At 39.9% G+C, this 14,051-nt stretch overlaps 1 gene segment (V, D, J or C); it reads left to right on the top strand.

Annotated features, from left to right (window-relative positions):
* The first annotated feature begins 7,655 nt into the window (after nt 1-7,655).
* Nucleotides 7,656-8,994, top strand: LOC122444210. The segment is given in 2 exon segments: nt 7,656-7,767; nt 8,498-8,994. Coding segments are annotated over 2 exon segments (546 nt in total).
* The last annotated feature ends 5,057 nt before the right edge of the window (nt 8,995-14,051 follow it).

Raw genomic sequence — 14,051 nt, forward strand, 5'->3', positions numbered from 1 at the left:
TTGCTGCTTGGGAAAAAGTTTTAAGCACAGACGTGAACAACATATGTTTTCTGGTTCTGCAGTGGCTATTATGGTAAGAATGACTAAAAATATTATTGCCCTTGAAATGCCTGCTGCTTCTAAAGTAGTTTTCTTTGCTTCATCCTTCCACCTTCATGAAAATATTTTCTTCTACTTTTTTCAAAGGCTGTATTTGTAGGCTTTGTGAATGAGCTATAGTCATAACATTAATACATTTTTGTTATGAACTGTTGGTTTAAATCTAGTATATATTAGTTATACATTGTTGGTTTAAATCTAGTTAGTCTTTTATTAGATTGGTTTAAATGCAAATTTTATTTTTAAAGTTCTATAAATAAAATGCATGTCAAAGTATACTTTAAACAATACAAAATGCTGTGCAATAAAATATTTTCTCTGAAATTTGTATAAACATAGTAGATTAATAATACACATTTATCGCTAAGATAGTAAAGAAATCAGAAAGGATATAAACCTGCAAACACAAAGAGAATAGATGAGGTGATCACAGCACGCAGTGATGTCAACAAAATGTCAGAAGGTGAGAAGTGTAAGGAAGAATTAAAGCTTGTGTTACAGACTAGACGAAGAAGAAGGAGTGTTCGATGAATTAAGAACATCACATACAAAATTGTTCCAAATTTTGTGTATTACCTGGGGTTCCCTGGTGGCTCGGATGGTAAATAATCTGCCTGCAATGCAAGAAGTTTAACACACATAAAACCAGCACATTTAAATAAATATACATATTTATATATTGAGTAGATATTCTTCACCATAGCTGTGTAAATTTTTAAAGATATGAGATATGGAACAGAGGTTAAATTTATTCTTTGTAATCCACAGGACCAGAGAATCCAAATCAGGAGAGGCGTTTCTACCTCTGGAAATGAAGTAGTCTTGGTTGCCCAGGGACCGTTTCTTACAACAGGTTCTTTAGGGTCAATCTTCTATTTGCACTATTTCTCTAGAAGACACAGGCAGTATTGAGGCTTTCTTAGGTTTATTCTCACAGAGGTAACCAGAAAATTCCAAGTAATTAAAGTGGTTTTGGCAGAGGAAGATAATTCTGGAAACTCACAGAAGTTAAGGGGAAATGTCTTGGGGGAAGGAACCTTTTATTGGGGAAATGTCAATGTCAGTGTCTTGGGGAAAGAACATTCTAGTGGAGTTTGGAAGAAAAATAATCGAATATAGACTCTGAGCCAGTGATGGCCAAGGCAGCAGAAGCATGCCAGTAGAAATGACTCATACTCATCCTACTAAGGCTCTGAGTCATTCACTGCTTTTAAGATATGTGTGAGTTTAAGGTGTCTAATATAATGATTTGATATATGTATATATTTTGAAGTGATAGCACTGATAAGGTTAGTGAACACATCTTTCACTGCACATAATTACCAGGGTTTTTGTCTTGTTGTTATTATGGTGAGTATATTTAAGGTCTGCACTCCTAGCCACGCTCAAATGAAAAGTACAGTACTGTTAACTATAGTCACAGTTAACAGGCAAGACCAGCTTAGAGGAACACAATCTAAGATAATAGGCATTTGGGATAGCAAATGATCTTTTTTTCTCTTATACTCTTCTTTGGCTTACATGTTCCTTTTAGAAAGATTTTTCTCCCCATAATAGACATAAGAGCATGGTATACAGGCTGAAAAGGAAAGTTTTATATTTTTATGTTTAAGAGTGAATCTTGGTGCTTTTCTAATTTCAAAACTAATATCAGACCCATCATTGGATAAAGCATCTACCTCCTTCTAACTTACTAAAAATGACTCAGTTGTGTGCAGAGGTGTAAATCTTGATCTCTACATTCTTACTGTGCATTTAAATTTTCAGTCTAAAATATAATTTGCTTGGTCTTTGCTGTTTTTATGCATCAGAGTCCCTCATAGGCACAGGTATGAGAAGGACATTTAACCAGAGAGCTCAGTAGCTGGAGATGTGACCACCAGAGGGTGGTGCACCTCTGCTGATCAGAACATGAGGAGGGTTCCTTTGAGTGGATTCTGAATGGATAGGTAGGCTTGCGGCCGAAGCAGAGCCTTTTTCTTATTGGCTGGGTAGACAGTGAAAGAAACCACTAGAGAAAAGAAGGGATCACTTGGTAACAGAATCAGCTCTCCTGGCCAGAGACTGCTGGTCCACAATTGATCCTAAATGGGAAAAACAATGAAGACACCCATTGGAGCTTTAATCACATTCTTGTGGCTGCAGCTGGACTGTGAGTTGAGGGTTTAAGGGAAATACAGTGTATTGGTAGATATTCATTAGACACTGAGACTGACTTTATTCAGGTTTCTTCTAGTTATTGTAGGAAAAAGAAAAGTAAACTCTAGAGCTCAATAATTTAGCAGTCCTTCTCCTTTCTCTGACTTCTGCTTTCTCCATAGGTGTCAGCCTGGGAAACGAGGTGGAGCAGAGTCCTTCTACCCTGAGTGTCCAGGAGGGAAACAGCTCTGTTATCACTTGCACTTATACAAATGGTAACTCAGCGTATTTCCCTTGGTATAAGCAGGAACCTGGGAAAGGTCCCCAGCTCCTTATAGCTATTCGTTCAAATAAGGGCAAAGAGGAAGACCAGAGACTGACTGTTTTATTGAATACTACGGCCAAACATCTCTCCCTGCACATCGCAACCACTGAAGCTGGAGACTCAGCTGTCTACTTCTGTGCAGCAAGCACACAGTGCTTCCCAGGCATCTTCTGTCTGTGCTCAAACCTGTGACTGGGGCAGCCCCCTTCCTTTGGTGCAACCTTCAAATATGACAAATGTTATATTGTTTGTCTGCAGGTGGAAACTGATGTGCCAGTCATAAAAAGCATGTGAAAGAAAGTGGAAGTCACTCAGTCGTGTCCAACTCTTTGCTACGCCATGGATATAGTCCATGGAATTCTCCAGGCCAGAGTACTGGAAAGAGTAGCCTTTCCCTTCTCCAGGGGATCTTCCCCACCCAGGAATCGAACCCAGGTCTCCCAGTTGCAGGCAGATTCTTTACCTGCTGAACCACAGGGGAAGCCCAAGAATACTGGAGTGGGTAGTCTATTCCTTCTCCAGGGGATCTTCCCCACCCAGGAATTGAACCGGGGTCTCCAGCATTGCAGGTGGATTCTTTACCCACTGAGCTATCAGGGAAGCCATAAAAAGCATTGGATAAGAATATTAGGCTTAAGGGTAGCTAGAAAGGGTTAGAACATGTTGTTGGATACCTGTTGCTTACTGAATTCTTGAAGAGCGTTAGTAATTTACTGATTGATTTTGAAATTGTAAGACCGACTTTACATTTTGCCATTCTGACTCCTCTTCTACAAATACTTCCCCTGTTATCCATATCACAAGCCTTATTATGAATGGGTTTTTAAAATATTGTGCTTTGAAAACAGCATATTTTTCTGATTATACAAATTATATGCCAAATATAAGAAAATGCTTTATATAATTAATATGATATTGAAAATTCTATGATCACACAATGTTGCTAATATTCAGTTTACTCTTTTTATAAATTCCTATCTTAATTAGTATCTTTTTCCACTTAATATTAAATACTGAACTGAGCATTCCTCATTTCACTGTCTTGTTCCCAAACATCAGCTTTGAAATATCTCTATGAGAAATAATAAATTACAATTTTACATTGTTTGACGTCCCTTTTATGTGCATTGACCACTTTCTTATTGAGAAAATGTGATGTGTGTTTTCCTTTAGTGTCCAGTAACAGAATATATTTTTTGTGTATTTGAGGAAAAGTAAGATAGGAAGTGATTTGAAAATGTCATGTTCAAATGATTGCAAATCAAATGGTGTATTTGCTTTCTCCTGTCTGTGGACAATTTACTGCAAACTTGATGGCCTTCTCTTGATGCTAGGAGGCCAGTCTGGGTGTTGATAGCCCCCATGTTTCTTACTTTTCTTAGGGGGAGGCTGGCTGCTCACATCTGTCTTGTTTCCTCCAGGCCAGCAGGGTGGGGCCGCCACTGCCCATGCTCATGAGGCATCTGCAGAGCCTCACTCTGGCTGCTCTTTGAATCCTGGGAGCAGTGACAGGGAGGAGTGGTGTTTGAGTCAGATGTTGTATGATGGCTGGTACCCCTGGGCCACTTTTGATGATTGGCAGGCAAGGCATCCCCGGTGACTGGTGGGCAGTCCTGAGGGAGCCAGTGCCCTGGCAGTAGGAAACTTGTCCACTTTAATGCCCTCCTGGAGACCTGGCTGCCGTTCCCAGGGGCTCCCCACTCCCCAGCAGAGCAGCACACCTAAGTGTTCTGGGTGAGGAGAGAAAGGGGAGAGTCTTCTCTGTAGGTTCTCCCAAAGCTGGAGAGCAGATGCTCACTCACAGGCTCTCACTTTCCTCTGTGGAGAAATCGCAGGTCAAGAATGTTTCTCCTGGAGCCCAGCTGTGTGCTGTGAGGGAGGGGTGATGAAGGTAATGGAAAATTGTTCCCCTAACCCTCTGCAGTGTGTCTGACGACAGACAGTGTTCGGGAACTTCTCTGCTGGATTTCTGGGCTTCTCAAAGCTCCCTTGGAATATGACTGTGAAAATCGGCGTTTTTGGCGGGGTGAAAAGATGGTAGAAGATTCCTATTTTGCTATTTTGAATTCAGTATTCGAAATCTTAATTCCTAAGTAATTACATAGGAAAATGGACTATTTTTTACTTATATTTCTGTTTATTTTGAATTTTAATCCACTGTGGAGATCATGTAGCCATCACAAGATCCTGACACAGAACAGCTCCGCTGCTCCCCAGAACGCCCCATGCTCCCCTTTTGTGAAGACAAACCGCCCGATTCCTGTGCTGTGCTGTGCTCAGTCACTCAGCTGTGTCTGACTCCTCTCGACCCCACAGACCGTAGCCTGCCCAGGCTACTCTGTCCACGGGGATTCTCCAGGCAAGAATATTGAAGAGGGTTGTCATGCCCTCCTAAAGGGGATCTTTCCAACCTGGGGATCAAACTCAGGTTTCCCTCATTGTAGGCAGATTCTTTATTGACTGAACTACCAGGGAAGCCCATGAATACTGGAGTGGGTAGCCTATCCCTTCTCCAGGGCATCTTCCTAACCCAGGAATTGAACTGTGGTCTCCCGCATTGCAGGCAGATTCTTTACCAGCTGAGCTACAAGGGAAGAACCCCCCCTCCCCCCGACCCATACTGAACTCATTTCAAAAATTTAAAAAAATATAAATTCAGAGTTTGATGTGAGACTGTCCAAAGAATTGTTCCAGGTATGGATGTACTTTGAGTAACAGAATACAATCATGAGATCCTTTAATTGAGAAGTTTAAAAGACTTAAATAATATGAAGAGACATTAATGATACTTCATATTTAGTCAACCAGTTGTTAGAAAAAAGTTGGGTGTTTTTAAGTTAGAGAACAATTCCTACTGTATGTAGTTGCATTAAACTTAATGGAGATTCCACTGCAAGATCTAAAGATGCTTCAAACAATTTCTCTGAGGCTGTCATTACTGTGACAGGAAGATGTGAAGTAAACAGTGAAGTGAAAGTCACTCAGTCCTGTCTGACTCTTTGCGACCCCATGGACTATACTGTCCTTGGATTTCTCCAGGCCAGAATACTGGAGTGGGTAACCTTTCCCTTCTTCAAGGGATCTTCCCAACCCAGGGATTGAATCCAGGGCTCCCACATCGCAGGCAGGTTCTTTACCAGCTGAGCCACAGGGGAAGCCCAAGAATACTGGAGTGGGTAGTCTATCCCTTCTATAGTGGATCTTCCCAACCCAGGAATCAAACTGGGGTCTCCTGCATTGCAGGTGGATTCTTTACCAACTGAGCTATCAGGGGAAGATAAGTTTTGGCTAATGTATCAAGAAATAGGCTGTGATAGGCAGTGGGTCTTTGTTGTTTGCCATGGTGTTGAGTCATATCCCTAGGCATGGCTTTCCTGTTATAGTCATACACAAACAAAGATTTATTACAGACAGGAAGTGGTTAGGGCTGTGGTAGCACAGGTGTAGGGTTGGGGGTGGAATCAGTGTTGATCTTATGGTTAGCTGTCTTATGGAGGTGTATGAGATCACCTGCTATGTATTTCCTTTAGAGATGGGCATATAGGATATATAACTGTTTGGTATGGCTTGTTTATGGTCCCAGTTGAGTTAATGGGATGAATATAAGTTCAAAGGCTTGATAACCTAATGACAAAACTAAGGTATCTAATCTGGCTTTCATGAACAGATCTGGACTGTCAAAATTAGTAGAGAATAAAAGGGGATTTCTGTGACAGGAGTCAATCTCTGCAACCTCAGCCTAAACTCCTTAGCAAAAGGTGATAAGACTTTCCTGCTTTGGCCCCAAGATGAGCAACTGAAAATATTGATAGTGAGGAGAAGCATTATTGTAACAATAGGCAGAAAGTGAAGAGGAACTAAAAAGCCTCTTGATGAAAACGAAAGAGGAGAGTGGAAAAGTTGGCTTAAAGCTCAACATTCAGAAAACTAAGATTATGGGATCTGGTCCCATCACTTCATGGGAAATACATGGGGAAAAAGTGGAAACAGTGGCTGGCTTTATTTTTGGGGGCTCCAAAGTCACTGCAGATGGTGATTGCAGCCATGAAATTAAAAGATGCTTACTGCTTGGAAGGAAAGTTGTGACCAACCTAGATAGCATTTTATAAAGCAGAGACATTACTTTGCCAACAAAGGTCTGTCTAGTCAAGGCTATCGTTTTTCCAGTGGTCATGTGTGGATGTGAGAGTTGGACTATGAAGAAAACTCAGCGCTGAAAAATTGATGCTTTTGAACTGTGGTGTTGGAGAAGACTCTTGAGAGTCATTTGGACTGCAAGGAGATCCAACCAGTCCATCCTAAAGGAGATCAGTCCTGGCTGTTCATTGGAAGGACTGATGTTGAAACTGAAACTCCAATACTTTGGCCACCTCATGCAAAGAGTTGACTCATTGGAAAAGACTCTGATGCTGGGAGGGAATGGGGGCAGGAGGAGAAGGGGACGACAGAGGATGAGATGGCTGGATAGTATCACTGACTCAATACATAAGTTTGAGTAAACTCCGGGAGTTGGTGATGGACAGGCAGGCCTGGCGTGCTGCGATTCATGGGGATGCAAAGAGTTGGAAACAACTGAGCGACTGAACTGAACTGAACTGAGGCAGAATAGAAGAGCTAAAGTGCTTTGCCTTCTTACCATAAAGTGATTTATTTCTACCTTAGGTGGAAGAACAGAACACAGATGTGAGGATGCATAATTAGTGTGTCTTATATTATTTCCATAATACATTACAGATAATAGTTTTAAATAAGAGCTGCTCACTCATTTCCTTCACAGAAGCAATGACCCAACACAGCATTGTGTGTATGTGTATGGAGGAGGGGTCTTCCTTGCAATATCAAATTTAACTTGTGTTTATTTTAAGATGTAATTGCTATCAGTCGAAGAGCTGGTTAATACAAAAGGAAGTTTGGGGTGAATAGGACTCTCACCTGGTTTATGGAGAAGTTGATGTAACCCACATCAACTTGCTACTCAACTAACTACATCAACTTGCTACTCAACTTGTTACATCAACTAACCCCTATTTCCTGCTGTGGGGAAGCAGCAGCACATACCCAGCAGTTCTTCCCTCACCCTGTCAACCTCACCTCACCTTGCAAAGCCTTGACACTGAAGAAGAAGATATTTTCCTTCTAGTGGAAGAGTTGAAACATGCTTCTCTCCAGCCTTCTGAAGGTGGTCGTGGCTTCACTGTGTTTCGGTAAGGATGGTCCCAGTGGGATTGTGCCTCTTCTGTGACCTAAAGATCAAGGGAACAGGCAGTCTTAAGGGTACTCTGGGAAGGAAGTCTAGCTGAGTGTAAAGTAGAATTTCTTTATTCTACACCACTTATTCCTAAATCTCTGTTGTTTTTGTTCAGTACCTAATTTGTGTCTGACTCTTTGCAACCCCATGGACTGCAGAACGCCAGGTTCCCCTGTTCCTCTCTATCTCTCAGAGTTTCCTCAAATTCACGTCCATTGAGTCAGTGATACTATCTACTCATCCCATCTTCTGCTGCACCCTTCTTTTCTCTTCAATCTTTCCCACCATCAGGGTCTTTTCCAACATGTCCGCTCTTTGCCTCAGGTGACCAAAGTATCGGAGCTTCAGCTTCAGCACCAGTCCTTTCAGTGAATATTCAGGGTCGATTTCCTTTAGGATTGGCTAGTTTGATTTCCTTGCAGTCCAAGAGACTCTCAAGAGTCTGCTCCAGCTCCACAATTTGAAAGCATCAATTATTGAGCACTCAGCCTCCTTTCTGGTCCAACTCTCACATCCAAACATGACTATTGGAAAACCTATAGCTTTGACTATATAGATTTTTACTGGCAAAGTGATGTCTCTGTTTTTTAATACACTGTCTAGGTTATTCATAGCTTTCCTTCCAAGGACCAAGTGCTTTTTAATTTCATGGCTGCCGTCTACTTCTATCTGTTTTTTCCCTCTAGGATCCAGTATTACCCAGAAAGTAACTCAAGACCAACCACCAATGTCAGTGCAGGAGAAAGAGACTGTGACCCTGGATTGCACATACGACACCAGTGGTAAAACTTACAGTCTGTTCTGGTACAAGCAACACAGCAGTGGGGCGATGACCTTCCTCATTCGCCAGGACTCTTATAACAAGCAAAATGCCACAGAAGGCCGCTACTCATTAAATTTCCAGAAGGCAAGCAGATTCATCAAACTTACCATCTCAGCCTCACAGCTGGAGGACTCTGCAGTGTATTTCTGTGCACTGAGGGAGCCCACAGTGAGAGGCGTGCGGGAGGGACCTGCACCAAAACCCAGAGTTCTAATGATACACCCACCTGCGGTAGGACCAGGGTGGGGAATTGCCTTCACAGACAGGAAGTGGTTAGCACTGCGGCAGCACAGGTGTAGGTTTAGAGGGGAAACACTTACTCTAAGAAAGTATTTCTCTAGGTTCATAGACCATGTCTAGAGCTATCACTCATCAAAAACATTCTTATCCCTGAAAATTTGGATTTAAATTTCTTATCGAAGACAAATATAACCACCAAAATCTTTACCGTATGGTGATTAGATAAAACTAGAAGAATTGACTAAGGAAATTCAAAAATGTCAGAATTAAAAATCAGTTTAAAATATGTGTGAATTATTGGTCTTTCAGATCAGTTCAGTTCAGTTCAGTTGCTCACCCATGACCTGCTCTTTGTGACCCCATGGACCGCAGCACACCAGACCTCCCTGTCTATCACCAACTCCTGGAATCTACTCAACTCATGTCCATTGAGTCAGTGATGCCATCCAGCCATCTCATCTTCTGTTGTCCCCTTCTTCTCCCACCTTCAGTCTTTCCCAGAATCAGGGTCTTTTCTGATGAGTCAGTTCTTCGCATCTGGTGGCCAAAGTACTGGAGTTTCAGCTTCAACATCAGTCCTTCCAATGAATATTCAGGACCGATTTCCTTTAGGATGGACTGGTTGGATCTCCTTGCAGTTCAAGAGACCCTCAAGAGTCTTCTCCAACACCACTGTTCAAAAGCATCAATTCTTCGGCCCTCAGCTTTCTTTATAGTCCAACTCTCACATCCCTACATGACTACTGGAAAAACCATAGCCTTGACTAGACAGACCTTTGTTGGCAGAGTAATGTCTCTGTTTTTTAATATGCTGTCTAGGTTGGTTGTAACTTTTCTTCCAAGGAGTAAGTGTCCTTTAATTTCATGGCTGCAGTCACCATCTGTAATAATTTTGGAGCCCCCCAAAATAAAGTCTGTCACTGTTTCCACTGTTTCCCCATCTATTTGCCATGAAGTGATGGGACCAGATGCCATGATCTTAGTTTTCTGAATGTTGAGCTTTAAGCCAACTTTTTCACTCTCCTCTTTCACTCTCATCAAGAGGCTCTTTAGGTCTTCTTCGCTTTCTGCCATAAAGGTGGTGTCATCTGCATATCTGAGGTTATTGATATTTCTCCCGCCAATCTTGATTCCTGCTTGTGCTTCTTCCAGCCCAGCGTTTCTCATGATGTACTCTGCATATAAGTTAAATAAGCAGGGTGACAATATACAGCCTTGACGTACTCCTTCCCTGATTTGGAACCAGTCTGTTGTTCCATGTCCAGTTCTAACTGTTGCTTCCTGACCTGCATACAGATTTCTCAAGAGGCAGGTCAAGTGGTCTGGTATTCCCATCTCTTTAAGAATTTTCCAGAGATCAATTTGTTCAATAAATATTTATTGTATTTATATTATATCACTGACATTACTTGGAATGAGGAAGGTGGTGAAATCTCTCTGTGGTAGTCCTCTTTTTGAATATCTGTTTGAACACAGGTTTATATCATTTAATGAGTAAGTTTATTTTAGATTTATTAGTGGAATCAATGTACTCTCATTTACTTTCTAAAAGGTTTAATATGTCACAAACTTTGTCCTAATGCTCATTCTGCATTATTAACAACTCTAGCATGAAATAGTTCAATTTCTATAATATAGTTTAACTGCCTCCCATCAATCTTATTCACAAAGTGATTAATAATTAGATGCTCTTAGAAGGACATAGTAAAGGAGAAGAGTATGAATTGTCTTCTTTCTCTGCTCTTGCCCTTTGCTGTGCCACTCTTGAAAAAGTATTTTTACCATCATGTGACTGATTTTGCAACCCTCTAGGCCCTGTTTTTCAATCAGTGTTAACACAGTCCAAAATACTCCTTGTCTCCAATTTCCTCCTACCTCTAACCTCATTTTCTCAGTGCCTTAAAATCTAATGGTAATGGATGATTGATAAGTGGTCTTGTATTATAACTCCCTCCTATATTTGCATTTGGAAGCAGATGTGTAAAGTAGAATTCTTAAAATACTCCCTTAAATTTTTTTAAATTAAATTTTTATCATTTTGACATTCATTTTTATTACTTTAACTATTTTAAGTGTTCAATCCAGTGATACTAAGTACGTTCGCATTGTTGTTCGGCAAACACCATCTATCTCTAGTACTCTTTGCATCTTGAAAAATTGAAAATTTATTCTTATTAAAGACAAACTCCTCAGGACTTCCCTAGTAGTCCAGTGATTAAGACTCCATGCTTACAATGCAGGGGACACAGGTTTGATCCCTAGTCAGGGAACTGATATTCCCCATGCCTCAATGTGCAGCCAAAAATGTAAATGAAAAAAAAAAGACTAACTCCTCATTCCCTTGTCCCTTCAACCCATGGCCACTACTGTTCTACTTTCTCTTTCTATGAGTTTGACTACTTTAGATAATTCATATAAGTCAAATTACAAAATATTGGTCATTTTGTGACATTTCTTTTATTATAATGTCCTCAAATTTCATCCATGTTGTTCATTTTTTTTATACCTTTCTAAAGTTGAATAATATTCCATTGTACACATACACTACTTTTTGTCTACTCATTCATCTGTTGATGAACATTTGTGTTCCTTCCATCTTTTCGTAGAAACATGGATATATGAATATCTCAGTATTTGGGGTATACATCCAAATTCTTTCAAGTGTTTTGAATATAATATAATAAGAAGTAGAATTGCTGGATCACATGGCAATACAGTTTTTAAATTTTTGAGAAACGTTTATCCTGGTTAGTCTGAAAAACTATGCTCTAGACTACTTTATCACATGCCAAGTTAAAGGAAAAGAGAAATAGAGTGACCAGTAGTCCTGAATGAGGTTTCAGAATTCTAGTGGTTTACGGAAACCTAGAAGAGTTTGGTGCACTGGTATGGAGCATCGCTCCTCAGGTGCCTAGTAAGTAGGAGTCTGAAGGGGATGGTCAAGGCACTCCCTGGTGGCCATCTTCTGAATTGCACCTTGAATTTTTTTTTTTTTTTTTTTAATTTTATATTATATTGGAGTATACCTGATTAACAATGTTGTGATAGTTTCAGGTGGACAGCAAAGGAAATCAGCCATACAGATACTTGTATCCATTCCCCCCCAAGCTCCCATCCCATCCAAGCTGCCACGTGACATTAGGCAGAGTTTCCTAGAGTGCTAGACATTAGGGCCTTGTTGGTTATCCATTTTAAATACATCAGTGTGTACATGTCCATCCCAAACTCCCTAACTATCTCTCCCCCCATCCTTCCCCTTTGGCAACCATTAGTTCGTTCTTCATGTCTGTGAGTCTGTTTCTGTTTTGTAAACAAGTTCATGAGTATTCTTTATGTTTCTTTCCGCTTTTGGTGAAAGGGCAAAATTTATAATTATTTAATTAGTTCAGTTTGCATAAGTAAAGAACCTATTAAAAGACTGTCTTAAAATATTTCAAAGATTCGAGAAGTAATTTTGCTGCCCTTTCTCTCTCAAAATTTCTCTGAAAAGTATCTATAGGGGAAAAAAGGGAACAGATTTTTGCTATTAGACAGGTCTGTGTTCAAAACTTTTAACTCTAAAATTTAGTTTCTAGATAGCTTTGTTTTACTATTTGTAAAGTGATAGAGTGATATCTTCTTTAATATTTTGTTGTGACAATTTATTAGTAATGTATCCACAGAGATTAACAAGTCACAGATGATTACTGACAGCAACCTCTATAGGTACAGAAAAAGCACTGGACAAAACTCAGTGTCTATTCTTGATTAAAAACTCCCAGCAAATTAGGACTTAAGGGAATTCATTAACTTAATAAAGGTCCTCTACAAAAAAATCTACATCAAATACACTTGATGGCGAAAGACTGAACGCTTTCCTTCAAATTTCAGGAATAAGGGAACAATTTTGACTGGCATCACTTGTACTGAATATTGGACTAAGGGTCTTAGCCAGTGCAATAAGGCAGGAGAAAGAAACAAAAATCATACAGTTTGGAAAAGAAGAAGTGAATCTACCTTTCGTCACAGACAGCATAATTGTCTGAGTGTCAAATCCAAGGGAATTTGCAAAAAAGTTACTAGAAAAAAACGAAAGTTAAACAAAGTCAAATATATACCTAACATAGGCTCCAGTCATTCCACTCCCGGATATTGACCCCAGAGAAATGAAAGTATGACTATAAAAAATCTTATTCGCACATGTTCAAAGCAGCTTTATTTGTAACAGCCACAAACTAGGACTAACCTAAATGTCCATCAGTAGGTGAATAGATAAACGTATCTATAGATAAGTCATATCCATATAGTGGAATACTACTCAGCAATACAAAGGAATGAAACATGATTATAATAGCCATTGAAGAAGCTTAAAATAATTATGCTGAATGAAAGAAGCTATCAAAGGCACATATCATACCATTTACTTGAAATTACTGAATATGCAAGCTATTTTATGAGAGAAATGTTGCCTGAAAATGGGAGTAGGAAGTGAAGAGAGGGCTGAGAGGACTAAGAAGAGACAAGAGGAAACTTTTGGGGTGATGCATTGTTCATTATCTTGATTGTGGTGATGGTTTCACAAGTATATACAAGTGTCAATCTTACTAAGTTAAGGAGGTACAATTTATTTTAAAGAGAACTATGCATTAATAAAGCCATTAAAATCCAAATATAGCAAATACTTTTCTTCAGTGTTGTACAAGTCTTCTTTTATGACCCCGAAAAGCAAAAATACTTCTCCTGTATGTACTCATTGGCCTTAAACTGTGTTTTTTTAAAGTAGAGAGAACAACTATCTGCCTCCATATGCGATACATTTATTTTCAGTCCTACATCATTGCAGCCTATTTTGCATTCTTTCTATATACCAGAATTGCCAGCAGATTCTTTACCATCTGAGCCACCAGGGAAACCCACCTACCAGAACAGAAGTTTGTAACTCATTTTCCAGAATTTCTTTCCAGCGTATTTTTGAGGCAGTTTCTCACTATGTGATTTGGAAGGTGGAGAAGAAAGGAAGGGATATGTGAATCCAAGCAGTATCTGAGCCTGGTTTTTTTAACTTCAAGTCTGGATTTGGGAAATGATCCATGTGCTGACTCTGACTCATGAAATTCCTTGATGTGAATCTGAGAAGAGTGAATTCCCAGAAACAGAATGGGCTAAGCTTCCATCTGTGTCTTTAGGGATCTATGCTT

The sequence above is a fragment of the Cervus canadensis genome, chromosome 6, assembly GCF_019320065.1.
Source record: "Cervus canadensis isolate Bull #8, Minnesota chromosome 6, ASM1932006v1, whole genome shotgun sequence".
Lineage (NCBI taxonomy): Eukaryota > Metazoa > Chordata > Mammalia > Artiodactyla > Cervidae > Cervus > Cervus canadensis.